Source organism: Zonotrichia albicollis, chromosome 20, assembly GCF_047830755.1.
Source record: "Zonotrichia albicollis isolate bZonAlb1 chromosome 20, bZonAlb1.hap1, whole genome shotgun sequence".
Lineage (NCBI taxonomy): Eukaryota > Metazoa > Chordata > Aves > Passeriformes > Passerellidae > Zonotrichia > Zonotrichia albicollis.
In genome coordinates this window covers 6,270,282-6,297,964 of record NC_133838.1, presented here as the reverse complement: position 1 = coordinate 6,297,964, position 27,683 = coordinate 6,270,282, and the positions used below count along the sequence as shown (strand labels likewise).

At 56.9% G+C, this 27,683-nt stretch overlaps 1 protein-coding gene and 1 long non-coding RNA gene across 3 annotated transcripts in view; both read left to right on the top strand.

Annotated features, from left to right (window-relative positions):
• The first annotated feature begins 833 nt into the window (after nucleotides 1–833).
• Nucleotides 834–27,683, top strand: part of SDC3 (syndecan 3) — a 47,108-nt gene continuing 20,258 nt past the window's right edge. For both annotated transcript variants that reach the window (XR_012583344.1, XM_074555719.1), the window contains exon 1: nucleotides 834–1,094. Coding sequence is in view for 1 of the 2 variants with exons in the window: in XM_074555719.1 (XP_074411820.1) it covers nucleotides 1,005–1,094 (90 nt within the window). In the remaining variant the exon portion in view is untranslated. The remainder of the gene's footprint in view (nucleotides 1,095–27,683) is intronic.
• Nucleotides 19,767–23,576, top strand: LOC141731308 (uncharacterized). Its single transcript, XR_012583345.1, has 2 exons — nucleotides 19,767–21,413; nucleotides 21,498–23,576. It is a non-coding gene; the product is annotated as an uncharacterized LOC141731308 (long non-coding RNA).

The following is a 27,683-nucleotide window of genomic DNA, read 5'->3' as shown; positions in this document are numbered from 1 at the left end:
GAAACTGAGGCTGGTTCAGCTGTTGGCCCTGGAGTGACTCCCGGAATGTCCGAAGGTTTCTCCCTCCCATCCATCCCTGGGTACCCCCCAGATGTCCCAAACATCACCTTGGGCTCCCCCCATCTAATCCTGAGTACCCCCAGCTGCCCCCAGACCTTCCCACCTCCCGCTGGATCTCCCCGATCTGCCCCTGATCCCCCTCACACACACACCCCGGGCTGCCCCCAGTTTGCCCCAGTGCACTCCTTCACCCATCCCAGTGCACCCCATCTGCCCCAGCCCCTTCCATCTGCCCCACATCCCTCCCCATCTGTCCCTGCTCACCCTCCTGTCTGCTCCAGGTACCCCCTTCCCATCAGGGTCCCCCCCTATAACCCACGCCCCACATAATCTACCCCAATCTCCCCAGTGTACCCTCTTGCGCTGTCCCAAAGTCCTCCAGTCTGCCCCAGACCCCTCCCAGATGTTCCCATGGTCTCCTTCATCCACCCCACATCACCCCCATCTATCCCTGGTTCCCCAGCCTGCCCCTACATGTCCCCCACGCTCCTCCCCATCCACCCCAGGGCCCACCCAGTTTTCCCCGACCCCCACCTCCATCTGTCCCCCAAGGTCCCCCCATCTACCCCAGTGTCCCCCAGTCTGCCCCAGACCCCTCCCATGTGTCCGGGTCCCCTCCTCCCCCCATCTGTCCCAAGTCCCCCCAGGCTCCCACCCAGGACCCTTCAATCCCCCCCAGCCCCCCTCGGTCCCCCCCAGGCTCCTCCCCCGTCCCCTCCCGCTGTCCCCGGGCCGAGCCGTGCGGGGCCGTGCGGGGCCGGGGCGGGGCGGCGGCGGCGCGGGGGGGGCGCGGCGGGGCCGGGAGGGCGGCGCGGCGGCGGCGGCGGCCCCGCACCCAGCGCCCGCACCCACCGCCCGCCTCCCGCGGGCGGCGGCAACAAAGGCCCTTCCCCGCCCCCGCCGCCGCCTCCCGCCGCCGCCGGCAGCGTCCTTGCGGCAGGAAGATGCCCGGGGAGGTGCCGCCGCCGGCGCCCCGGGGGCTGCGGAGCCTCCCGCTGCTGCTGCTGCTGCTGCTCAGCGCCCGGGCCGCGCTGGTGAGTGCGGGGGCACCGGCGGGGGCACGGCCGGGGGACACCGGCACCGCCTGGGGGGCCGCGGGGACCGGCACCGAACGGGGGGTGAGGGGAGGGATCGGCACCGGGAGGGGGCGGCGGGGACCCGTGCAGGGCGGGGGTCAGCGGGGACCGGCACCGGCACCGGGAGGGGTCAGCGGGGACCGGTACCGGGAGGGGTCAGCGGGGACCGGCACCAGGGTCCGGAACCGGGAGGGGCAACGGGAACCGGCAGCGGGCGGCACCGGCCCCCCGGATGAGCTGCCGTGGGCAGGGGGGTGGGACCGGCCCCGGCATCGCGCGTAGATCGGTACCGCGGGGAACGGGGGTGTGTGCGGTGGAACGGGGGTGTGTGCGGTGGCACCGGTACCGTGCACGAGCCGGCCTCAGGCAGCGGCACCGGTCCGGAACCGGCCTCGGTACCGTGCGGGGATCGGCAGCGGGCGGGGGGCGTGGGGCCCGCAGCGGTACCAAGGGGCACCGACACCGTGCGGGCTCTGGCAGCGGCAGCGTGTGGGGGGCGGCACCCCCGGGAACCGGGACCCAGCCGGTGCAGTCCCCCAGCTCCCGAGGGGCTCCGCTCCCCGCACCCTGCCCCACGGCCGCCCCTCGGTGCCCGCAGAACCCCCCGAGCCCAGCAGGCGCTGTCCCCGGGGCTGTCCCCTCCCCTGCCACCCCCCGGGTGGTGCCGGGCAGGGTGGCGGCCGCGGGGAGGGGGCTGCGGGCAGCTGCCGTTTGAAGGTCGTAGCGAAACACGCCTTAAAAACCACCCCGAGGGGCGGAGAGGGAGGAACCCCCCTTGCTGCTGCTGCTCGGGGGCAGCGGGATCTTGTTCCCCCCGTCCTTCCCCTCCGCTCCCCTCCCCTCGGGCATCCCCAGCCCGGTGGGGCGGGGGGCGGCAGACGCAGCCCGGGCTCCGCAGGCAGCGCCCGCTCTTCCCCCTCCGGAGGTCGGAGGAGAAGGGGCCGGGGGTGCTCGTGGCACTTCCAAAGCTGCTGCTCCCTCTGGGATCCACGGAACCGAGGGATCCACGGGAACCTCCCTGCCCCGCCTGCTCAGTGCCCCGAGCCCGGCCTTGGACTTCGGGGGATTGGGGCGCTGCTTTTTGGGGGATGCTCTCCGGGAAGGAGCCCGAGGATGCTTTTCCTCCCAGCCCGGGAGCAGCGGGAGAGGGTGGTGGGGAGGAAGGCTGCTCCTCCTCATCATCCTCCTCTCTTGAAGAGGGGAAGAAGCCCCAGGGCCTGGCTGCTGCATTGAACCGCCCGGAGCTCATCCCCCTCCTCCCGGGGCTCTGGTTTGGGGGTGCCCGGGGCTGGCTCCCCCATTTCTGCACCAGGGCCGTTCTCCCGGCTCTCCCAGCAGCAGCGCTGCCCCTCTGGAGCAGAGATACAACTTCGGCGTCTCTGAGGGGACCTGAGACTCTCCTCCAACGCCTCTGGCGAATTTGCACGGATCCAAGGGCACTTTATCCAAATTCCCCCTGCCATGGATCCGGGGAAGGCTCTGCTCCGCCGGGAGCTCCCTCCGTGCCCGGTGCCCGGGGTGCTGAGCGGTGAGTGAGGCTGTGCCGGTGTCCCAGCGACCCTGGGGATGTGGGGGCTGCTCTGGGGTGCTCATCCCCCCTAAATGAGCTTTTCCCCTTCTGCTTTTGGGGAGTTGCTGGTTGCTGGAGGCTATTGGCGTTACCGGCGGCATTTGGCCCTTTAGGGGAGGCTGTGGGGCTGGTCAGCGCCGGGCCGGAGGTGATGGGATGTCGGATGCTCCCCAGGGCCGGAGGAGCTGCTGCCTCTACCTGGATGGGATCGAGGCCTCCCCTCTCCCTCTCTCTTCCCTCTTCAGTCCTTCGTTCTCCTTGGACACACTCAGCTCCTGCCCTGGGCCACCGGGAGGGAAGCGGGGGCTTGGCACAGCTCCGACACATCCCTCACGGTGGGATCGGATGGATTTGGGGATTCCTGCTCCCCCAGTGCCGGATCCTGGGCCCTGCCAGGGAACCTCTCCCTGGGGCAGCGCCCGGAGCGGTCCTGGCTGCTCGAAGAAGCCGCGATGAGCGAGCCCAGCTTCCGTGAGATCCCGGGGCCCTGTGCCCGTCCCAGGGGAGCGGGGACAGGGACGGGGACAGGGACGGGGACAGGGACAGGGCGCGGCTGTGACACCTCCAGGGACTCGATGCCTCCCTTTGATCTCCGGCAGTCCGTGACCCCTCCCGGCCCGGCCTTTGGGGAAGCTGGGATGGATCCCCTCGGGATCAGTCCGTGCAACCCTTTACGTGCCAGCGTGGGAGAGCCGGGGGACAGGGGCTGCTCCTCCTGGCGGGCTCCATCCCTGCCAGAGGGGTTTTCCCAACAGTGCCGGGGACAGGTTTGGGTTTGGCTGTGATTTCCCAAGGCTCCTCCCTGGTCCTGCCTCATCCCTTTGGAGTTGGATACGGACCTTGGGGAGAGGGGACAAGGGACACCCAGGCTCCTGCATCAGCCATTCCCGGGGTAGGGACGGGCTCAGCCCCCGTGGGACCCCCCAGATCCCCAGGAGAGGCTCCCCTCCATGCAGGGGGTGGGTGCAGCCAGCCCTGAGTGCCCCCCTGCTCTGAGGTCCCCAAGGTGGGATCAGGATGCTTTGTTGTGGCTCAGGCTGCTGTCGGAGCTCAGCTTAGGGATCAACTCATCACCTTTAATTACCGAGAGCGTTGATTGCTCCTAACCTTTCCCAGGAGCCTGGAGCATTTCTGGGGTGCGTCTGGGGCTGACCAGGTCCTGGCTGCCCGTGCAGGAGATTTGGGGGATGCTCTGGATTTACTCTGGGGTTGTTTCACTGTGAAAGGGCTTCCCTTGCTCCCTTCCACACCCCCGGCTCTTCCCCTGGCTTGATCCAGAGGGGAAATTAGGGACACAGCCCCAGAGAGGCCCTGCAGGGTTTTGGGGTGAAGCACCCCCTGCCCTGCAGGGATCTGGGGGGGTTCGGCTCCCACAGCTCCGGGTCCCACCAGGGCTGGGGGTCACAGGTCACCCTCATTCCTGTGGTGTTTTCTGTGTTGTGGCCTCGGCAGCTCCCTGGTTTCCAGCCTGGCCTTGGGGCCATGGGGAAGGGTCTCTGCTGAGCTTTGGGGGTGCTCTGGGGTTTGGTGCCATGGGTTTGCAGGGCTCAGCCCGGCCCCAGGGGTGGGTTGGAGCTCCCTGGTGTGAGCTGGAGTCACACAGGGTCCAGCCCAGCCCCGTTTGTAGGGTCAGCCCAGCTCTCCCAGTCCAGCCGTGCTCTACCTCAGCTCCTTCCTCTTTCATGGAGAAAGTGAGGAAAAAAATGTATCAATAAATAAAGGAATGGGTCCCCTAGGGGTGCAGCGTCCTCTGGCCACTGTCACCTCCTGCTCCGGCCTGGGAGCAGTGGCAGTGCCGTCCCCGGCTGTCCCCAGGGCTCCTTTCCCTCGGGAGATGTGCGGCAGCCCCGGGAGACGGCAGCGGGGGCTGGGGAATGCCGGGCCGGGAACGTGAGCCGGGTACCAAACCCTGCCGGGCCCGGCGGGGCTCTGGGAGCCGGGCACTGCTCCTTTCCCGAGCCCTCGGAGGCCTCTTACCCGGCTCGGGTGGGTTCTGTGCCCGTGTCCCGGCCCCGGAGGGTTCTGTGCCCGTGTCCCGGCCCCGGTGGGTTCTGTGCCCGTGTCCCGGCCCCGGTGGGTTCTGTGCCCGTGTCCCGGCTCTGGTGGGTTCTGCGCCCGTGTCCCAGCTCCAATGCGTTCCGTGCCTGTGTCCCGGTCCCGGTGGGTTCTGGGTCCCGGCCCCGGTGGGTTCCGTGCCCGTGTCCCGGCCCCGGTGGGTTCCGTGCCCGTGTCCCATCTCTGGTGGGTTCTGTGCCCGTGTCCCGTCTCCGGTGGGTTCCGTGCCCGTGTCCCGGCTCTGGTGGGTTCTGTGCCCGTGTCCCGGCCCCGGTGGGTTCTGTGCCCGTGTCCCGGCTCTGGTGGGTTCTGTGCCCGTGTCCCGGCCCCTCCCGGCTCTCCCGGAGCTGGGGCCGGTCCCAGCCTCGCCTCCCGCCCGGTTCTGGGTGGGTTTTGCCTCTGTTCTGCCCCTGGAGCCTCGGTCCCGGCGCTCTCTGGGCTCGGGAGATGGGGAGCGGGGATTTGGAGCCCTGCGAATGTGGCTGGGCTCTCCTGGGAGTGCAGGGATGTGCTCCCTGCATCCTCCCTGCCCTCCTCATCCTCCCCAGCCAGCCCGAGGCTCCCTTGGAGCTGCTGCAGAAGGGTTTCTCCTCAGGAAGGGGTCGCGGCCCTGCCCGGTGTCACCTGGGCCTCCCCGGTCCCTGCCGGGCTCCGGAGCCACCGCCCGGCTCTGGAGGGAGGAGTGGAGCCTTCCCCGTGCTCTGTGCTGTTTCCCGGCTTCTCCCTCTATTTTGTGCTATTCCCAAATTTCACCTCTTGTTTGTGCCATTCCCAGCTTTCCCACCCATGGTTTGTGCCATTCCCAGGTTTCCACACGTGTTTTGAGCCACCCAATCTTTCCCACGTGTTTTTTGTGCCATTCCCGATTTTCCGTCTGAGTTTTGTGCCATTCCCGACTTCTCCCCCTGGTTTTGTATCATTCCCAATGTTTTGTGCTATTTCCATTTTCCCATCCATACTTTGTATCGTTCCCAGTTTTCCAGCCAAGTTTTGTGCCAGTCCCAGCTTTCCCACCTGAGTTTTGTACCAATCCCAGCTTGTGTTTTGAACCATTCCCCACTTTCCCTTGTTTTGTGCCATTTCCAGCTTTCCCACCTGAGTTTTGTGCCATTCCCAGTTTCCCACCCCTATTTTGAGCCATTCCCAGTTTTCAACCTGAGTTTTGAACCATTTCCAGTTTTCCCCTTGTTCTGTGCCATTCCCAGTTTTCTACCTGAGTTTTGTGCCAATCCCAGCCCGTGTTTTGAGCCATTCCCAGTTTCCCCCTGTTCTGTGCCATTCCCAATTTTCCACCTGAGTTTTGTGCTATTCCCAGCTTTCCACTCATGGTTTGTGCCATTCCCAGCTTTCCCACCTGAGTTTTGTGCCAATCCCAGCATGTGTTTTGAACCATTCCCTGTTTCCCACCCGTGTTTTATGCCATTCCCAATTTTCCACCTGTTTTGTGCCATTCCCAGTTTCCCCCCTTGTTTTATGTCATTTCCAGTTTGCCCCCCGTGTTTTGTACCATTCCCAGTTTTCCTCCTGAGTTTTGTGCCATTCAGAGCTTTTCCACTCATGTTTTGTGCCATTCCCATGTTTCTCATGCGTGTTTTGAACCATTCGCAGTTTCCCACCCGTGTTTTGTGCTGTTCCCAGGTTTCCATCTGTGTTTTGTGCCATTCCCATCTTTCCCGCACATATTTTGTGCCATTCCCAGTTTCCTAGCCGTGTTTTGTGCCATTCCCAGTTTCCCCAATTGTTTTGTGCCATCCCCAGTTTTCCCCTGTTCTGTGCCATTCCCAGCTTTCCCACTTGAGTTTTGTGCCAGCTCGTGTTTTGAACCATTCCCAGTTTCCCCCCGTGTTTTGAGCCATTCCCCCTGTTCTGTGCTATTCCCACTTTTCTACCTGAGTTTTGTGCCAGCTCGTGTTTTGAGCCATTCCCGGTTTCCCCCCGTGTTTTGAGCCAGTTTCCCCCTGTTCTGTGCTATTCCCACTTTTCTACCTGAGTTTTGTGCCAATTCTAGCTCATGTTTTGAGCCATTCCCAGTTTTCCCCGTCCTGTGTCGTTCTCAGTTCCCTCCCAGCCCCGGGCAGGGTCCAGCGGTCCCTCCCCTCCCCCGGAGCCGGGAGCTTTGCTCGGCCGCTCCTCCCTCTCTCCCCATTAATTAATTTGACATTTAAGCCGAGCTCTCGTGCAGAGCTCTCCGTGAGCAGCTCCAGGACGGGAATTGCAGCCGGGAGGGAGGGACGTGGCCGGATCCAGGCTGAGGAGGCTCCCGGGGGCAGCACCTGCCCCCCAAACTCTGTTCTGGGGCTTCTGTGGTCAGGAAGGAACGGGATGAGGCTGTGGGGAGGCGAAAGCATTTTTAGAGCTGGTTCTTTTAAGGATTTTTATTTAAATTGACTCACAAAAAGTTAATTCTGGGCTGGTTGAGCCAGCATTGAACCCGAGTGTGGCTCTGCTGAGGGGACAGCACCGATCTGGGGGGACCCAAACCTCCTTTTCCACATCAGCATCCCAGAGCAGCTCCCAGCTCCCTCCAGGCTGGACTGGGATGTGCTGGGACAGATTGGGATGGCCTGGGCTGGACTGGGACGTGCTGGGATGGACTGGGATGAGCTGGGATGGATTGGGCTGGACTGGGATGTGCTGGGATGGACTTGGATGTGGTGGGACATGCTCAAATGGACTGGGATGTGCTGGGGCAGACTGGGATGGACTGGGATGTGCTGGGGCAGACTGGGATGGGCTGGGATGTGCTGGGACGTTCCCTCTGCCCTGCCCACGAGCCCGGCTGTGTTTTCATCTCTGTGGCCGCACAAAAGCCTCTCCCTCCCCGCTCAGCACAGCTTGGCCAGGGCTCAAACTCTTTCTTTGGAGATAAAAATAACAGCAGCAACCTCAGGGCTGCTGCTGCTGCCCCAGCTGGGCGAGAAATTTGGATTATTTTAGGAAAAAAAGGAGGGAAAAACTCAATGTGGGGGAGCCTGGGTGCAAATCCCCCCTGGCTGCAGCCCCAAAGGGGGACCTGGAGTGGGGAGGAGGAGGCTGGAGCCAGGGAGAACTGGGAAAAGCTGGGAAAACTGGGAAAAGCCTCATCTCCCAGGCAGCACGGAGCACAACTTGTTGGCAAAACACTTTGTTTGCCAAAAGTGATGTTTTCTGGAGGAGGAGGAGGAGGAGGGGAATAGAGCCGGTTCAGGAGCTGCTGAGGGAAGGGGGGCCTGGCTGAGCCTTTGGGGGTTTGGGAGGGAAACTCAGGCAGCAAATGTCAAAAATCCAACGCAGGGCTGTGGTTTGGGGCAGGGGAGTGGGAGTGTGGGGCCAAAGCAGGCATTGAAGAGAGAAAAAAATCTTATTTATTTCTCATTTCTGCAAGTTAAGCTGGAAGGGAACAGAAAATCGCTGTTTGTGTCCCTGCAGAGACAGCAGGTCTTGGAGCACACAGGGAGCTTTGCTTCCCCAAACTTGGTGTTAATCCACCATTCCCGGCTTTTTTAAGGCAAACTTGGGCTCCTCACAACTTTTCCAGGTGCTGGGAACGGCCCTTGTGTCTCTGCAGAGTTTCTCCATGCACCCAATGAAAATCAAGCAGGAAAAATGGGATAATGTAATTTTTTCCCAATTTTGGAGGGTTTTTGGGGAATGGCATCAATCAGGTTTTCCTTTCCCCTCTCCCTCGGGCTGCAGTGCCAGGTGAGGGAGGGGTGGGGATCTGCTGGAGCTGGGACAGGACCTGGGGTGGCCTGGACTGCTCCAAAGCCCCGAATACAGCTCAGAGGGAAATCCTGGAGCTGCCAGGGATTAGGGGATGGAATGGGGGATTTTAGGCAGCTGGAACCCCTGGAGGCAGCTCTGAGGGTGAGATTCCCTTTTGGGGTGATTTTGGGCTTTGTCACCTCCTCCTCCAGAAATAATCCAAGATTATTCCAATTCCCATTTCCTGCCCAGCTCGGTGCCCCCAGCCAGGGCTGCGTGTGGGGGCTCTGATGAGCACTAATTAAGCTCTAATTATCTCCCAGTGGCAGCAGGTCAGTGCCCTCTGTGCTGACAGGTGTTAATTACCCTGGTGTTAATCAGAGAGAGCACTGATGGGGATACTGGGGGTTCATCAGAACTTGAGAACTGGGAATGGGAATGGGATCCCATTCAGGGAACTGGGATGAACTGGGATGAACTGGGCGGGGTTTAGTGCCCAAGGTGCCCTTCATCCCCCCAGCTCCTCTGGGATTTGGGAATCCCGTTCCACTGGTACACCCAGGGTCTGAAATCCCAGAGCCGCCAAATTCCTTGGGTTTGTTTTCCCTGGAGGAGCCATTTCTCCTAAATTGTCAATCATGAACTGGTGCAGGAGGGAGCTGGGATGGGCTCCCCTGGATCCTGGGGTGGCTCTGGATCCTGGGATCCCCCTGTGACCTTGGATCCCAGGATTGCCCCATGGCCCTGGAACAGTTCCTGCAGCACTGGGGGCCCTGGGCTGGGCAGGACCCCCTGGATTTTGGGGTGTTTCCAGTGCTGGAATTGGGGTGGCTCAGCTGGTTCTCCCCTTTGCCCTCCTGCCTTTAATTTGGATTAATTACTTATAATAATTGGGATTAATTAATCCTCCTCCACTTCTGCATGGCCAGGCCCTGGCAGGGTGTCCCAAGTGTCCCACAGATGTCCCTAAAGCCACCGGGGCGATGCCCAGGGGTGCAGTGGGAAGAGGGTGGTGGCATCTATGGCTGGGGTGCTGGGATGGGAGCAGATCCTGGATTTGGAGCATCCTGAATCCCTTTATTTTCCATGGCAAGAGCTCTTCAGCAGCTAGGAGGAGGAGGAAGGAGAGAGGGAATCCATGGAGGGCGGCATGGCTGGGTGGGCAGGGAGGGGACATTGTCCCCCACAGGGAGGTCCTGTGTCCACAGGGATCCAAGAGGAGATGGGAACTCCTGGGAGTGGATGGGGCTGCAGGGGAGCAGCAGTTCCAGGCCCTCTCTCCCACCCACCACAGGATTTTGGGGCTGAACTGGGACTTTTTGGGGCTGAACTGGGACTTTTTGGGGCTGCCTGCCCAGGGAGCTGCTTCCAGCCCTGCAGCACCTGGGAGTTGTGCTGGGAAGGGATCTGGGAGGAGCATTCCTGTGGGCTCTTCTGTGCAGGTTCTGATCAAGATTTGGTAAAAATCCTTCATTTCTGTGAGGGTTTGGGGATCTGGGAAGGGATCTGGGAGGAGCATTCCTGTGGGCTCTTCTGTGCAGGTTCTGATCAAGATTTGGTCAAAATCCTTCATTTCTGTGAGGGTTTGGGGATTTTTTTTTCCCAAGGAGCTTTTTGGCTGCTGGTTCCACCAGCCTGGGGTGAGGCTGAGGGTCTGCCTGGGGCCATCCCAGAGGCAGGGGAGTCACAGAAACCTGGGTGAGGGATTTTCCTGCTGATTTTCCTTCTGATCGCACTCCAGTTGCTCTCGCCAGCTCAGAGATGACTCTGTGATCCCAGTGCTGGAACTCCTGGATGAAAACATTCCCAAGGCCCAGCCAGGCAGCTGCTGATGCTGCCAGGGGTTCCAGGGCAGGAAGGGGAGTGGGATTGGGATGGACAGCTGGCTCCCAGCCTGTTCCCATCCCTGCACCCACCCCTGGATGGGGGAGTGGCTGCTGCCTGTGGGCCTCCCCATCCCATCCCATCCCATCCCATCCCATCCCATCCCATCCCATCCCATCCCATCCCATCCCATCCCATCCCATCCCATCCCATCCCATCCCATCCCATCCCTCCAGCCCAGTTTTCCCCGTGGGCTGGGTCAGATCAGGGTGTGAGGAACAGGGATGGGAGAGGAGCTGGACTGGACACTGAGGGCTGGCAGGAAGGGGCCATTTCATCCTTCCTGCTCCACTTTGGATGCTCCAAGGGGTGAATTCCCCATTCCCAGAAAATGCTTTTGGTCCAACTGGATTTGGAGCAATTCTTTTGGTGCCTAGATTTTTGTGAGGAGCTGCAGAGCAGCAGCTGGGCTGGCCCTGAGCCTCTCAGCCTCATCCTCTTTGCTCTGGGTTCAGCCTTAAAACACCAAATCTGTCCCCAGCCCCCGGCACAGGTGGGATTCCCACACTTCCCTGCCTCAGTCAGGGAGCAGCAGGATCGGGGCTGACCCGGGCGGGGCTGGCACCCCAAAACCCCAAATCCCTTCTGCAGGCAGGGCTGGATCCCTCCTCAGCGCAATTCCAGCTGCTCCCAACGCTCCAGCCGGAGTTTGCCTGCAGCTATAAATACCTCGGAGTACAGCAAAGCCCCCGGAGGGTTTAGGCTCTATATTTAGGCTCCTGCAGCACAAAGCCATATTGCACGGAGGCTGGGCAGTGGGATCTCCTTCTAGGAACTGGGGGGAGGAGAGGACAAGAGCGCAGGGGTGTGATGGAGCCTTTCCATGTGGATCCGGGCCTGGATGCTCCCCTGCAGCCGCTGTCCCATCCCGCAGCTCCAATCCGGGCCTTTCTTCCCCCAGTGCCCAGCAGAAGTTGCTGCCTGAGCGTGGAGGGAAAGGGACATCAAACATTTATAGGCCTTGTGAATCGTCAAGGAAATGCCTGGCTCTGTTAAAATAGCAGCAGCAATTAGAGGAGAGGGAAAAAAAAAAAAGAAAGAAAAAGCCAAATTCCACATGCACAGCTCGTGTGTTTCCCCAGCATTTCCCTGTCCTCAGCTGGGGTCACAGCTCAGGGCTGGGCTCCCCAAATCCAGCTGGGGATGGAACAAGCTCGGAACCCCCTCAGACCCGACCTTGTGGCTCTCCAAACACGTCCCAGGCTCAGTTCTGACCTCAGCCCAGAGGGCAGTGAGAAGTTAATTGGGTTCCTTCTCCTTTCGAGGTTTTGGAGCGGGGTCGGTGCTTCCTGCCCGCCTCTGCTGGCTCCTAATTAGGGAAACACCAAATCTGAACTTCCCCGTGCCTCAGTGGGGTTTATCCCATCCTGCTCCTCACCCAGGGTGAGGATGGGGTGGGAGGTGAGGGAAAACAGCCAAACCCCGAGGAGCAGGGGAATTCTGCTGCTGCTTTGTGTGACCCAGGATCTTCCAGAGGAAAAATCCGCTGCTTCTCCAGAGGGCAGCAGGGCAGGAAGGTCACCCTCGCCTGCTCAAGCTTTGCACTTCCCTGCATAAAAATCAGGGCTTTGGTGATTTTTCATTGTTTTTTTCTCTCTGGCAAAGTTTGGAAGCTGAACGAGGAGCAGAGCCAGCTCAGGAGTGAGGAGGAGGATCAGGGTCCAGGGCTGGGTGTGGATTTGGGCTCTGCCTGCCCCAAGGTTTTGGGAAGTGGGGCTCGTCTGGCACAGCTCAGAGCTGGTAGGGAAAAGAGGAAAGAAAATTCCTGGAGGGGAAATCCAGGGAGGAAGAGCAGGGCTGGGAGAAGCAGCTGAAGGGTGCTGGGGGGTGATGGCTGCAGGGACCTGCAGGGACCCATTGTCCTGGTGCTGCTGACCTGTAGGGAAGGGTTTGACAAGGAAGAGAACTGAGCTGGTGGGAATGAAGGTGAACCTGGCTGGACTTGAAAATGAGGGGTCAGTTGGTGTTTTGGGCTCAGGAATTGGCTCTGTTTGCTTTGGGAATGTGAAAACCACATTTGCTCTCCTGTGAAAATTTGCAAAGTTTAATAAAGGACAAGAGGAGACAAGGACCACAGAGCAAAGGTGATTAGAGCCAGGTGCATTGTGGCACTGAGCCAAGAGCACACTGTTATCTTCAGGGATAGCCCCTAAATACCTTTTAATTACATCAGCCTGTTGCATATTCATAGACCCTTATGCAAATCCATAAACCAGTTTACATTTTCCAGGAACTATTTTACACAGCCCCTCCTCGGGTCCTTTTTAGAGCATGTGAATTCCTTGGCTGTGCTTTCAGTCCATTCTCATCCCCTGCAGCTCTGGGCCCTGGCCCTCACTGCCTTCAGCCGGTGAGTGCTGCTGGGGGCAGATGTGTCCAGGTGTGCTCATCCTGTGTGCATTGGGTGTTATCCCATCCCAGCAGGCACTTTAACACAGCACACTGATAGCAGCTATTACACTGAGCTTCATGAACAACAGAAGTAAAAACTGTATCTTTATAGCAAAGTTATTTAACACAATGCATATAAAATCCATTTTAACATTTGCAAAAAGCCAATATTATAATGTGTATGTATAACAAGGAACAATGCTCCTTCCCAGTGGGGTCACCCAGCCATGGAACCATGGAAAAATCTTCCCTGTGTGAAACCAGAACTCTGGGTGCTCCCTTAACCCCCTGGGCTCTGAGAGCTTCCGTGGTCCCATCTTTAAGATTTTCCTGCTGGTGTCAGAGCTGGAGGTGGTTTTCCAAGCACAAGGTGGATCCTGCAGCTCTTGGAGTGGAGAATTTGAGGAAACCCTGGTGTGTGGTGGGGGATAGTCACTGCAGGGGGACAATCTACGCTGCTCTTCACAGAGCCTGGAGGAATCAGCTGAGGATGGGCTGCAAGGAGCAGCTTCTCCTGCTGGAGGCTGCCAGGGAGCCCCAGTGCCCTGGGCTCTCATTCCCTTGGCATGGACCTCCCCCTGCTCTCATTCTCCTCCTGCTCTGCTGGGTTGTGGGTGGGAAGAGCTGTGGGGATGGAGCTGGTGAGGCTGGGGCCAGGCCTGGAGCCATTCCCATGGGGGAATTCTGGTAGCTGGCCCTGTACTGGGAATGCTGGGATCTGTTCTCACCTGGGGATCCTGGGACCTGCACCTGTGTGGAAATGCTGGTGCCTGTTCCTTTGAGGGGATTTTGGAACCCGTTCCCCTGGCAGGATCCTGGTGCCCATTCCCATGTGGGAATCCTGGTCCCCATCCCATGGCAGAATCCTGGTCCATCTGACATTCCTATGTGGAGATCCTGGTGCCCAATCCCCTGGCAGGATCCTGGTGCCCATTCCCATGGAAGGATCCTGATCCATCTGATATTCCCCTGGAAGGATCCTTGTGCCCATTCCCCTGGCAGGATCCTGGTGCCCATTCCCATGGAAGAATCCCAGTCCATCTGACATTCCCATGTGGAGATCCTGGTGCCCATGGCAGGATCCTGGTCCATCTGACCTTCCCATGTGGAGATACTGGTGCCCATTCCTGTGCCAGGATCCTGGTGCCCATTGGGCTGGTGCCCATTCCCCTGTGGGGATCCTGGTGCCCATTCCCCTGGCAGGATCCCGGTGCCCATTCCCCTGGCAGGATCCCGGTGCCCATTCCCCTGTGGGGATCCTGGTGCCCATTCCCCTGGCAGGATCCCGGTGCCCATTCCCCTGTGGGGATCCTGGTGCCCATTCCCCTGGCAGGATCCCGGTGCCCATTCCTCCGTGGGGATCCCGGTGCCCATTCCCCTGTGGGGATCCCGGTGCCCATTCCCACGTGGAGATCCCGGTGCCCATTCCCCTGGCAGGATCCTGGCCCATCTGACATTCCCACCACTGGCATTCCGGTCCCTGTTCCCCACCTGCTGCTATGCTGGGCACTGCCCTGACCCCCCCAGCAGGACCCCCCCAGTTTCTCCTCCCTCTCCCCCTCCATGGCAGGGCAGGACATTTCTGTCCCTCCCTCTGTCACCTCCTGTGCTGCTCTCACCCGCCTGGCACCGCCCTGATCTGCTCTGGGAACAGAGGCCTCAGGTGCAGCGAAATCCCCTCACAATTTATTTATTCATCACCCGTTCCCAGGCTGGATCCCAGAGCTGCCAGAGCTGGGTTTGGTTTTCCCTCTCCAACAATCAGTTTCAATTCCCCAGCGAGGCTGGGAGCATTGAGCAGCTCGGGACAGGTGACAGCAAATGTTTCAGGGAAGAGCATTTCCACAGCAGGCTGGGGCTGTGAAAAGGAAAGAGCAGGAACCTCCTTCCTGCCCGGATATCTGCTGAGGGAAACAACAGGTTGGGGAATAAATATCGGCACTTCTCCCCTCGGGGACTTCCCGGTGCCGTCCCCAGTGCGGCCCCGCAGGTGGACGCTGCCTGTGAGAGGAAAGACTCCCAGCAGCACTGGATTAGGGCTGGATTTTCTCTTTTTATTTTTTCTTTTACTTCCCTGAATGGAAAAAGCCATGTTCGCACGGAAACCCATCGGTTTGTGCAGCCCTGAGAGGCAGGAGCATTCCAGAGGCTCCTGAAAAGCTCCTGGCTCTCTGCTCAGCGTTGCAAAAAGGTTTAGAAAATTAAAAATACAGCGTGGAGGGCACGCCTGTGGAGCGAGAGGCTCTTTGTGAAGGAGCTGAGGGCTCCGATGGGAGCCGCGGGATGAGGATGAATCCCGGTGGATGCTCTGAGCCCCGGGGTCGGGACCGCAGCAGCGCATTCCCCGGGGGCTGGGGATGAGGCTGAATCCTGGTGGATGCTCCGGGGTCCGGGGATGGCGGTGAGGATGAATCCCCGGGGATGCTTCGAGCCCCAGGTCCGGTGGTTGGGGATGAATGCCCGGGGATGCTCCGAGCCCCGGGTCCGGTGGCTGGGGATGAATCCCCGGGGATGCTCCGAGCCCCAGGTCCGGGGGTTGGGGATGAATGCCCGGGGATGCTCCGAGCCCCGGGTCCGGTGGCTGGGGATGAATCCCCGGGGATGCTCCGAGCCCCAGGTCCGGGGGTTGGGGATGAATCCCCGGGGATGCTCGGAGCCCCAGGTCCGGGGGTTGGGGATGAATGCCCGGGGCGGCCCCGGAGCCGCCGCAGCCGCGGGGAGCGCAGGGCCCCGCCGGGCGGGAGGAAAGTAGGTCGTGGCTGTGCTGGCATGGCGGCCCCGTCCTACATATGGAAATCGGGGCTATTTCTGGCCGCTCCTGACGGGCTCGGCCGTGTCCCCGCTCCGGCCTTGCCGATGTTCGGGGGATGGAGCTGCGGGGCTGCTCCCCGGGGATTCCTGCCCGTGGCACCTTTGCCCTTCTCCTGGATGGGTGATTCCATCCTGTGCATCCCACTCAGTGCTTGGGGGGGTTAATTCCTCATGGAAAAACCCTTTTCCAGCTGCGCTTTTCCAGGCTCCTCAGTCCATCCCAGGCCCTCCAAGGCTTCTCCCCAAACCCAGCCCTGGGTTGCTCCCATCCCCTCCAGGCTGGGCTCCAGCTAGAAATCCTGGATTTGGCAGCATCTTAATCAAGCTCGCTTTGCATTTCCATGACAACCGCGAGGAAGGTGGGCAGGAACTCCTTCCTGTTGGACACACAGGAGCTGGCAAACACCGGGTCCTGCTGCTGGGGCAAAAAGCACCTCCCTGGGTGGGATGATCCCAATGACACACCAGGAGCACAGGGAAAAGGGTGCTTGGGGTTTTCCCCAGTTTTGAGTCCTGCCTGTGGGGAGGGGGAGCAGGTGTTGATCCAAATCTGCCTGTGAGAGTCTGGAATATTCCTGATTAATCATTCTTAGGGTTCATGAGCTGTGGTTCAGCACCAGAACAGGTCCTGGAGGGTCTCCAGTAACGGGACTGGCACCGTTTTAGGGGCAGCCAGGTGAGGGTTGGCTTTAGTCCAGGGACAGCTCTGTCCTTTGCCTGGACACATCACCCCCACATTCCCGGGGTTTAATGGGTTCAATGGGGAGCTGGAAGGGCCTGGAGCCCCAGGAGGGGCTGAGGGAGCTGGGCAGGGGCTCAGCCTGGAGCAAAGGAGGCTCAGGGGCCCTTGTGGCTCTGCACAGCTCCTGCCAGGAGGGCACAGCCGGGGGGGTCGGGCTGTGCTCCAGGGCACAGGGACAGGAGCAGAGGGAACGGCCTCAGGCTGGGCCAGGGCAGGCTCAGGGTGGGCACAGCAGAAAATTTCCTCGTGGAAAAGTTTGTCAGGCCCTGGCACAGCTACCCAGGGAGTGGTGGAGTCCCCATCCAGGGAAACATTTGAAGAATGTGACACTCGGGGCAGGGGTGAGCGGTGACAGCCCCGTGCTGGGTTAATGGTTCAACACCAGGCTCTGAGGGGATTTTCCAGCATCGGGGGTTTTCCAACACCAGTGATTCCGGAATCCCGTTGATGTGTGACCTGGCTTGGCCTAGATCATCCCTGCATCCCGCAAAATGAGAGAAAAACCCCTTTCCAGCCTCATGTGCAAAGCTTTTCCTGGTGGATTTGGGGTTGGGGCGATGCCTTTGGGGGAACTCCCTCCTTCTGGGGACGTTTAGTGCAGTCAGGAGGATACTTAGGGTTAGCGATAGGGTTAATATGAATAAGATTATGTTTATTACTCTTCTCTGGATTTAAACCAGATACTAAGAATTGGAAGTCGATTGTGATTAATATACTAGGAGAGTAAGATACTCATCAGTAGATAGAAATGTAGAGGAATAATCATACGACCTCATGTGCAACATCATGTGCAAGGCTTTTCCTGGTGGATTTGGGGTTGGGACAATGCCTTTGGGGGAAATCTCCCCTTCTGGGGGGAGCCAGTGGGGATTTCCAGGATGGGCCACCCTGAGTGGTTCAGCAAGAACATTCCCACGTGTGGGACTGGTGGCGTTTGCGCAAAGCACCCCAAAAGCTGTTAAAGCACAGGGGACCCCAGCTCTGTGGGTCTGTGCCCGCTCTCCCCGCAGGGACAGGCACGGCCCCTCTGCCGGCTCCTGACCCCCTTCCCATGCTGGAAATTCCCCTGAATCCTGCCAATCCTTTTCCTCCTGGACCTCGGGGCTGGGGGTGGTCCCGGGTACCCCCAAACTGCAGCACGGGGAGGGGCTGGGGAAACTGAGGCAGTGCCTGGGAGGGACAGGAGCCATGGGGAGGATTTAGGGAAAGGAGAATGACTGTAGGGCTGGAGGGTGTTCTCTCTGGGAAATCTGCCCCCAGACCCCTCCTCTCCTTTCCCAGCCCATCCCTGGGGAGCTCAGCCTCTCCCTCGCCCCCTTAATGACCACAATTAAGCCGATCCCAGCAAATGAAGTGGCGCTTAAGGAGCCAAATAAAAGGGGAAATATCCGACGATAAGGAGCCAAATAAAACGGGAGATACCCCACGATGGCTTTCTGTGGTCGTTAAGAGGCTTTTTACTCCCGTGGCTGCCTCGCCTGCGGTGTCAGGGGAGCGTCCTCTGGCACGGTGACAGCGCCCTGGCACGGTGACAATGCCCCGGCACAGTGACAGAGCCCTGGCTCCCCAAAGCCACCCCCAGCTCCCACGGGACTCCTTTGGGACCGACCCCGTTTTTCCCCAGTCTCCTTAGGGAAAAAGCGGTCCCGGTGCATCCAGCAGTGGCACAGCTCCCCCGGGGCTGGTGTCCCCATGGAAGGGGTGGCTTTGTGGCCGCAGAGAGGAGGTGACACCGCGGTGACCGCCGAGCAGGGGATTTGTGCCTCCAGAGCCACCGGGGGAAAGCAGGGGAGATTTTGGGGCCAGCTCGTGTCCCTGGGCCGTGTCCCTGGGCTGTGTCCCCATGTTCCCGTGTCTCCGGGCTGTGCCCCCGGGCTCTGTCCCCGTGTCCCCAGGCTGTATCCCCGTGTCCCCAAGCTGCCCCTGTTGCTCCTCCCGGCCCGGGGCCGAGTCCCGGCTGTTCCCCACGGCTTTGCAGCGTTCCCGGTGCGGCTCCACCGGGGCTGTGTCCCCGGGCCCGGAGGCGTTTCCAGCTCAAACCTTTCCTTCCACAAACACCATGAGATCATTTTCCTCTCCCCAGCGCACAATGCGCCATTGTCCTGCCCCTTCCACTGGAAATCGAGCCGGGAACGTGAGCCCGAGCGCCCTGATCCCTTCCCCAGCGCCGAGGGAGCCGGGATGGGGCTCCTCAAACACCCCAGAGCCTTTTAGGGAAGGGTTTTCCCTGGGAGATCTGTGGGATCGAGCGGCTGCGGGTTCCTGCTGGGAACCAGGGGGCTGGGAGGGCCTGGGCTGCTGGAAAAACAGGGAATTGCTCTTTTCCTCGCCTTTTCATTGTTCAGGGACTCTTATCGGAGCGGGCAGGAGCTGCCGGGATCGGCTCAGGGCGGGAGCTGGGAGCGGCAGGAATGAGACGTCAGGGCCGGGGGTTGGGGGACAAAAATGCCGTGTTTTAATGGAGCTGTGGAATGATGGATTCATGGAATGGTTTGGGTTGGGATGGAGATTTAAACCTCAGTCAGTGCCACCCCAGCCATGGCAGGGACACCTCCCACTGTGCCAGGTGCTCCAGCCTGGCCTTGGGCACTGCCAGGGCTCCAGGGGCAGCCACAGCTGCTCTGGGCACCCTGGCACAGCCCAAACCTCTCTAACCAGCCCTTGCCAGGCTACAAAGCCCCTGTGGCAAATGGCACTGGGGGCACCTGGAACCAGCCAGGAAATCATTCTTTCCTTTCCTTTCTCCATTTGCTGCAATGGGTTTTGGTGCTGGTTTCCATCCTTGATTGAGGAATGTGAATGCCAGAGTGGTTTGGGTGGCAAGGGATCTTCAATGGCAGCTGATTGCAGCCCAGGGCCACCTGCCACTGTGCCAGGTGCTGCCAGCCCCAATGCCCAGCCTGGCCTTGGGCACTGCCAGGGCTCCAGGGGCAGCCACAGCTGCTCTGGCAATTCCAGCCCAGCCCCTGCCCACCCTGCCAGGGAACAATTCCCAATTGCCAAGATCCCATCCGGCCCTGCCCATGGGAACGGAGCTCCTGCCCCTGGCTCTGTTGGATCCCCGGGAAGGTTCCCCTGGCTGGACACTGTCGCTGGTGCCACCGCGGCTCCGGTGGCTCCGTGTGGCCGCTGTCGCCGTCTGAGCGGGGCTGTAATTCCCGGTAATCCCCGGAGCGGCTCCGGCCTCACCTGGGGCCGGCGCTCACCGGAGGGTCAGAGCGGGCAGGGCCGGCGCCGCAATCGGATTAGGGAGATAAACCGAGGGGACAGAGGGACAGGGGACAGAGGGATGGGGGGACAGGAGGGGCAGAGGGAGAGAGGGACAAAAGGGACAGGGGACAGGAAGGACAGAGGGACAGGGGTACAGGAGGGGTGGAGGGACAGGGAGACAGGGACCAAGGGACACTAGGGAGAGAGTGACGGGAGGGATGGCGGGACAAAGGGACAGGGGGACAGGGGACAGAGGGACAGGAGGAACAGGGGGACAGAGGGACAGGAGGAAGAGCGGGACAGGGAGACAGGAGGGACAGAAGGATAGAGGACAGCAGGGACAGATGAACAGTGGGACAGAGGGACAGATGGACAGAGGGATAGAGGTTGTAGGAGGGACAGAGGGAGCTGCTGGCACCTGGAGGTGGGCACTGAGCCATGGGCGTGGCCATTAGAGGCTGGGTGGCCCAGGTGACAGCGGTGTCACCCTGGGGGCAGGGTGGCCTCTCCCCTCTCGGGACATTCCCGGTTTGCTGGGGGTGCTGTTGGTGGCACCGGGGGTGTTCTGGGGTGGGGGGAGCTCTGTGCACCTCAGGGGGGTCGGGGCAGGCAAAGCCTTGAGGTCCCTGCCCCACCTCACTGCTGGCATCCAGGGAGAGGAATTTCCTGGGAGGTTTTCCCTGGAGGATTTTTCTGGAGGATTTTTCTGTAAGGTTTTCCTGGAAGGTTTTCCTGTAGGATTTTCCTATAGGGTTTTCCTGGAGGATTTTCCTGAAAGTTTCCTGGAGGATTTTCCTGTAGTTTTTCTATAGGGTTTTCCTGGAAGGTTTTCCTGAAGGATTCTCCTGAAGGATTTTCGTGTACAGTTTCAGGACGCTGCCCCATGGATGTTGTGCAGACAGGGAGCAGCACCCCGAGTGGGATGTGAGGGCAGTGGGGCTGTTCCCTGTTCCACAGCCGGGTCCTGATGGGGTTTTGGGACCAGAACCATCAGCCCTTTTCAGCATTCCCACCCCAGGGTTTGGCTGGGAGCCCAAATCCACATTTTGAGTGCAGCCCAGTGTAAAACCCTTCATTTGGGATAATTGTAGGTGAGTGTAGGGCACAAAAAAAGCACTTTATTTTGGGTACTGTGAGGTGGGCACAGGGTATGGCACCTCCTCCACCCCAAGAAGGGGCAGCTCTGTGCCCTGCCCAGGATCCCTGTGCCTCCCCATCCTGGGATCCATGCACCCTCTGAAATCCAGGAATGCCACCAGCCCCAGAGCCCGTGATAGGAGCTGCTAAAAATAGGGGATTTATGCACATACATGGATTGTGCTGTTTGGGACGTGGGCAGGAGGGGAGGCAGGACAGGGCTGGGCTGAGCTCCAGCTCTGGGGGCAGCGGGGATGTTTTTGGGGTGCTGGTGTTTGTAGGGAAAAACAGAGGAAATTCCTGCTCCTCCAGAGGTGATTCCTGGGGAAGCTGCTGAAGAGGGGACACAGCCCCCAGGATTGGCCCCGTGACTCAGTTTCCCCCTGGGTGACAGAGGGTGGCACTGAGGGTTAGAGATTCCTGGGAAAAGCAGGAATTTCTGTTCCGTGGCTCAGACAGGGATTGGTCACCCCCTCCAGCGCATCTCCTGTGCCCATCCCATGGGGAATTGCAGCATTTCAGCCTCCCCAGAGGCTGAAATTACACCCTAGAAATCCACAAAAGCAGAGCCCTAAGGTTTTCTGTGCCTCTCCCATGGGGAATATCAGCATTTCAGCTTCTCCTAAAAATCCACCAAAAGCAGAGCCCCAAGGTTTCCTGTACTTCCCCCACAGGGAATTTCAGCATTTCAGCTTCTCCAGATTTTATTACACCCTAAAAATCCATGAAGAGCAGTGCCTCGAGGTTTTTTGTGCCTCTCCCAAAGGGAATTTCAGCACTTCAGCCTCCCCAGGTAAATCCTGTTGTATTAAACCTTAAAAATCCACCAAAAGCAGAGCCCCAAGGTATCAGCATATCAGCATTTCAGCCTCTGCAGGTTTTATTACACCCTAAAAATCCACCAGAGGCAGACCCCTGAGGTTTCCTGTGCCTCTCCCATGGAGAATTTCAGCATTTCAATTTCTCCAGGTAAATTCTGTTGTATCACACCCTAAAAATCCTGTTGTATTACACCTTGGAAATCCACCAAAAGCAGAGCCCCGAGGTTTTCTGTGCCTCTCCCATGGGGAATATCAGCATTTCAGCCTCCCCAGGTAAATCCTATTGTAGTACACTCTAAAAATCCACTAAAAGCAGAGCCCCAAGGTTTCCTGTGCCCCTCCTGTGGTGAATTTCACCATTTCAGCCTCCCCAGGTAAATCCTGTTGTATTACACCCTAAAAATCCTGTTTTATACCACCCTAAAAATCCACCAAAAGCAGAGCCCCGAGGTTTTCTGTGCCTCTCCCACTGGGAATATCAACATTTCAACCTCCCCAGGTAAATCCTATTTTATTACACCCTAAAAATCCACCAAAGGCAGAGCCCTGAGGTTTCCTGTGCCTCTCCCATGGGGAATTTCAGCATTTCAGCCTCCCCAGGTGAATCCTGCTGTATTACACCCTGCAACTCCCTGAAACTCGAGCCGCGGTGTTTGCTGTGCCCTCCCCCGGCCTGGGCAGGGCTCTGGGTAATCCCTCCCTGGCACATCCCACATCCCTAATCCAGACTGAGCCCGGCAGGGCCCAAACCCTCTGCTGTGGGTGGGGAGCGGTGCCAGCCCCGCTGCCAGGGCTGGAAGTGGCACCAGGAGGAGGAAAATCTGGATTTGGAGAGCCTGGATTGCCGAGTGTGACGGTGTTCACAGGGGTCTGAGATTGAGAGGATCTGACTCCATGTTTCAGAAGGCGGATTTATTATTTTATGATATATATTACATTAAAACTATACTAAAAGAATAGAAGAAAGGATTTCATCAGAAGGCTGGCTAAGAATAGAATAGCAAAGAATGAAAACAAAGGTTTGTGGCTTGGACTCTCTGTCTGAGCCAGCTGACTGTGATTGGCCATTAATTAGAAACAACCACATGAGACCAATCCCAGATGCACCTGTTGCATTGCACAGCAGCAGATAATCAATGTTTACATTTTGTTCCTGAGGCCTCTGAGCTTCTCAGGAGGAAAAACCCTAAGGGAAGGATTTTCCATAGAAGATGTCTGTGACACCGCAGGATCCCCTGAGCCTGGGACAGCCCAGCGTCCTCCCCTGGGAGCTGCAGGGACAATCCGGGGGTGTCCCCAGGGCTGGGGCACCTCCAGGTCCCCTCAGCCTGTCCCAGTCTGGGTTTGCAGCCTGGAGTTTGGGGCTGGGCGCTCAGGGAGGGCTGGGCTGTGGTTTGGGGTCTGATGGACATTCCAGGGGACAGCAGTGTCCCCAAGGGTGGGGACATTCCTGGAGCGCCAGGAGCTTTGGGACCCCACTCCAGGGTGGATTTTGGGGTGTCTGGACAGGGATAGGTTTGGACTGGATGATCCTTGAGGGCTCCTCCCAGCTCAGGATATTCTGTGATTCCATGAATTCTCATCCCAAAGCTCAGCTCAGCTCAGCTCAGCTCGTGTTCCCTGCACACCCCACTGTTCCCCAGGCCCAGGTGAGCCCAGCCCAGCCCAGCAGCCCCTCCAGCCCGAACCGGGCTCTTCCCTTTCCCACAAACCACATCCCACAGCTTTTCCTGCACCATTCTGACACTGAGTCGGCTCCCACAATTTATGGGAATATTTTAGGTGAAACCACCACCAGCCCTGCAAACAAGAGGCAGATTTTTAACCTAAATTCTCCCTTTTCCCTGATTTTGTCCTTTAAACGAAGCAGCAGCTGGGTGAGCTGGCTGCTGCTCTGCTGCTGGAGGTTTTTCCGTGCAGAATTGTGGCAGCCGGAGGATTTGAGGAGGCTGCCAGGGAGAGGTTGGATCTTTTATTAGAGCAACTGATACGGTTGGGGAAAAAAAGCTCCAAAGCAGATCAGCTTTTGGGCTCACCAGTCCTTATTCAGGTCCTAAATAGAAACAGCTCAGTCAGATCCCCGGGTTTATTTTAATCAATTTTACATCTGAAAACACACACAAAAAAAAAGAAAACCAACTGGTGAGCTGAAAGCTCTTCCCCCCCTTTCTCTGGTGTTTTTTTCTGCTTTTTCATTTTGGATTTGTTTTCCTGAGAGCCTCGTGAGTGGTGCTTGGCAGAGCTGCTGCCTCAGTCACGGCCCTGACACCCCCAGACACCCCAAATTTGGGTTTTTGTCCCCCCTGCAGGAGAGGCTGTGTGAGCTGGAGGCCAGGACAGCTGGATCTGCTCCCAGATCATTCCAGGCTCCAGGAAAACACTGCTCAGCTGCTTTTGGGGCTCATTTCCCCCCTGGATGTCAGGGATGCTCCAAATCTCACACGGGGCTGTCCCTGAGCTCCAGGGCAGGGATCCTGGGATGGATTCTGGAATGAACCCTGGGAGAGATCCTGGGATGGAGCCTGGGAATGGGGATGGATCCTGGGGTGGATCCTCGAGATGGATCCTGAGATGGATCTCGGGATAGATCCTGAATTGGATCTCAGATGGATCCTGGGGTGGATCCCCCAAAGATTTGGGGCTGACACCTGGAGGTTTTTCCCACTCTTCCCTTCTCTGCCAGGTGTGGGGACACCACTGCCCTACCGGATCCATTGTGGGAAACGGGTTTGTAAAAAATTGTTAAAATGTGATGGAATCCAGAAAAGCTGAGGAAACCAATCCCTGGAATTATCCTTGGGAGCAGCTCCTCCAGCTCCACTGCCCTGCGAGAGATTCAGGGATTTTTTGTACGATTTTTTTTCTGTGGGTTCTTTTTTTGTGGGATTTTTTTTTTGTGGGTTGTGTGGGTTTTTTGTGTGTTTGTTTTGGTGTGGGTTTTTTATGTGTGTGGTTTTTTTGGTTTGTTTGTTTTTTTTTTTTGGTGGGGTTTTGGGGTAATAAACTGGGCGTGAAGAAACTGGGAACAAATGGTCTTGTGTAGCGCGTCCTGTGGAGCAGTGGTGGAATAAGAACGAACTTTTTGGGATTTCTTTTTTGTGTTTTTGGTAGGTTTTTTTGTCGTTTTGGTTCTGTGGGGAGTATTTTTTGAGGTTTTATTTTGCTTTTGGTGGTTTTTTTTGTGACTTCTGTTTCTTGTTTTGTTTTGGCTTGTGTTGGATTATGGTTTCTTGATTTAGAGATGAGGTAATTGAGAGGTGGTTTAAATTTTATTTTATTTTAGTTTTTATTTTATTTTTTATCCAAATACCTTATTTTGTGGCGTTTTTAAATTAGTGTTTCTTGTCTTAAGGTCTGCATGCAGATGCACTCTATGTGAGTTGTCTGTAAGGCTTTGAGAATTTTTTACAAATTCATTTCCCACAGGTTTGGTTTGGGTTCTGTTTGTTTGTTTTTATTTGGTTTTTGTTTTATTTGTTTTGTTTGGGTTTTTGTTTTATTTGTGTTTTTTTGGTTTTTTTATTTTTTTTGTTTGTTTGTTTGGGTTTTTTTTGTGGGTTGTTTTTTGGTTGTTTGGTTATTTTAAACCTCTGGCAGCAGCAAACTCCGAGAGCTCCATAAATATTTGATCAAATCCTTCCGGCACTGCCACCATCCCATAGAAAACCTGGAAATGCTTCCCAAAATCCCCCAAATCCCCCATTCCCCACCAGGAGCAGCGGGATCGTGGTGTGGGATTGTTCTTCCCTCATTTCTGGGGTTGGGAGCTTCAGCTTTTTTATTTTCTGGGTAAACGGAGCCCAGCAGGGCCGGGATTGGAAACCGGAGCTGGGCCAGGCTCAGGTCAGGGCTCAGCTGATTCCAGACTTTTCCTTTCAGCTGGAAACCTGAGAGCGATCCCTTGGGAATGACAAAAATAACAGAAAAATCAGGCTCCTGGTGGCAATAAATGGTGGAAAAGAGGGGAAAAGTGGTGGAAAAGGGGCACAAAATGATGGAAAATGGTGCAAAGGAAGAAAAAGTAGTGGAAAAAGGCAGGGAAATGGTGGAAAAGGGGAAAAAGTGATGGAAAAGGGGGAAAAAGTGGTTGAAAAGGAGAAAAAAAGTGGTGGAAAATGGAAAAAATGGTGGAAAGGAGACAAAAAGTGGTGGAAAAGGTGAAAAAAGTGGTGGAAAAGGAGAGAAAGGTGGTGGAAAAGGGGCACAAAATGATGAAAAATTGGAGAAGGTGGAAAGGAGGCAAAAATTGGTGGAAAAGGAGAGGGGAATTGGTGGAAAAATGGGGGAAAGTGGTGGAAAATGGGCAAGAGATTCTCACTTGCATTGAATTAAGTTTAAGGCAAAGAAAAGGACAATGATGGAAAAATATGAATGAAAACGTGGCTGTTCTTTTTTGTAGGGTTTTTAGTGGACTTTTGTTGTTGTTGTTTCTTTCTGTGTGTGTTTTGTGATTTTTTTTAATTCTTGATTTATTTTTTTGTTGGTTTTGCTTTTTGGGGTTTTTTTGGTGGTTTTTCTTTAGGTTTTTTGTAGGGTTTTTGGGGATTTTTAAAATTGTTTTGGGTTTTCTTGTGGGGTTTTTTTTGTTTCTTTGTTTTGTGGGAGGTTTTTTGTTTTGTGGTTTTTGTTCGTTTGCCTTTTAGGCTAATTTTTTCTTTTTTGTTTGTTTATTTATTTCTTGGTTTTGATTGGTTTAGTTTTAAATTTCATTTCCATTTGCATTCACCCCCAGTTTTTGTGCTGAAGGCGAGGTGAGGCCACTAAAGGAGGGCTGATTCCATTTCCAGCCAAACAATTCCAGCTCAGGGCAGATAAATCTGCATTTAGGGCTCTTTGAGCACTGAGCAGGAGGAGAAAATTCCATTTTTTCCCTTAAATTGAGCTCTGGTGGGAGTGGGGAAAACCAACCAGCTCCTGAGCATCTTTGCAGGGTGGATTTTGCAGCTGGAAAATGTGGATTAGAGGGATTTTGTGCTGGTGAGACATGGAGAAAGCAGGAATTGCAAGGAGGGAGGGAGCGGGGTTGGGTTTCCCCCGCTCGGGGGAGAACAAGGGCAGCACTGTCCGAGGCACCAAACCAGCCCCGAGCTGAGATTTCCTCCCCTCTTCCTGCTGCGGGGTTGGAAAGGGAAAACTGAATGTGGAGAAAGGATTTTTCCATGGAACTCCTGGGTGTTGGTGTTTCCTTGGCTGTTGGAGGGAAAAAACCCCAGAATTCTGTTGGCAAAAAGGGTGGAAAATGGGAGGAAAAATGATGATGGAAAAGAGGCAAAAAATGGTGGAAATGGGCAAAAATGGTGGAAAGTTGAGAGTGGTGGAAAGGAGCAAAAATGGTGGAAAAGGGGTAAAAAGTGGTGGAAGATGGGCAAAAATGGTGGAAATGGGAGGGAAATGGCGATGGAAAAGGGGCAACACGAGGTGGAAAATGGAGAAAAAGTGATGGAAGTGGACAAAAATGGCGGAAAGTGGAGAATGGTGGAAAGGAGCAAAAATTGTGGAAAAGGGGTAAAAAGTGGCGGAAGATGGGCAAAAAGTGATGGGAAAAGGGAAAATTGTTGAAAAATGGGGAAATTGGTTGAAATGGGCAAAAAGAAGCTCCTTCCCAGTGTTTTCCTTCCCCTTTTCCTGCTGCTGGGATTGGAAGGGAAAACTGAGTCTGGAGAAAAGAGTTTGCCAAGAAACTCCTGGGTGTTGGTGTTTCCTTGGCTGTTGGAGGGAAAAAAACCCCAGAATTCTGTTGGCAAAAATGGTGGAAAAATGGGAAAAAATGGTGGAAAGGGGCAAAAAGTAGTGGGAAATGGAGAAAAAATTGGTGGAAATAGGAGGAAAATGGTGATGGAAATAAGGGGCAAAAGTGGTGGAAATAAGGGGCAAAACATGACAGAAAATCAGCAAAAAGTGATGGAAAATGGAAAAAAATGGTGGAAAGGGGGCAAAAGGTGGTGGGAAAAGGGAAAAATGTTGAAAAACAGGGAAACTGGTTGAAATGGGCAAAAAGAAGGTCCTTCCCAATGTTTTCATTCCCCCTTGTCCTGCTGCTGGGATTGGAAGGGAAAACTGAGCCTGGAGAAAAGAGTTTGCCAAGAAACTCCTGGGTGTTGGTGTTTCCTTGGCTGTTGGAGGGAAAAAATCGGATTGTGTTGGCAAAAAGTGGTGGAAAATGGGAAAAATGGTGGAAAGGGGGAAAAAATGGTGGAAAAGGGCAAAAATGGAGGAAAAGGGAGAAAAAGTGGTGGAAAGGA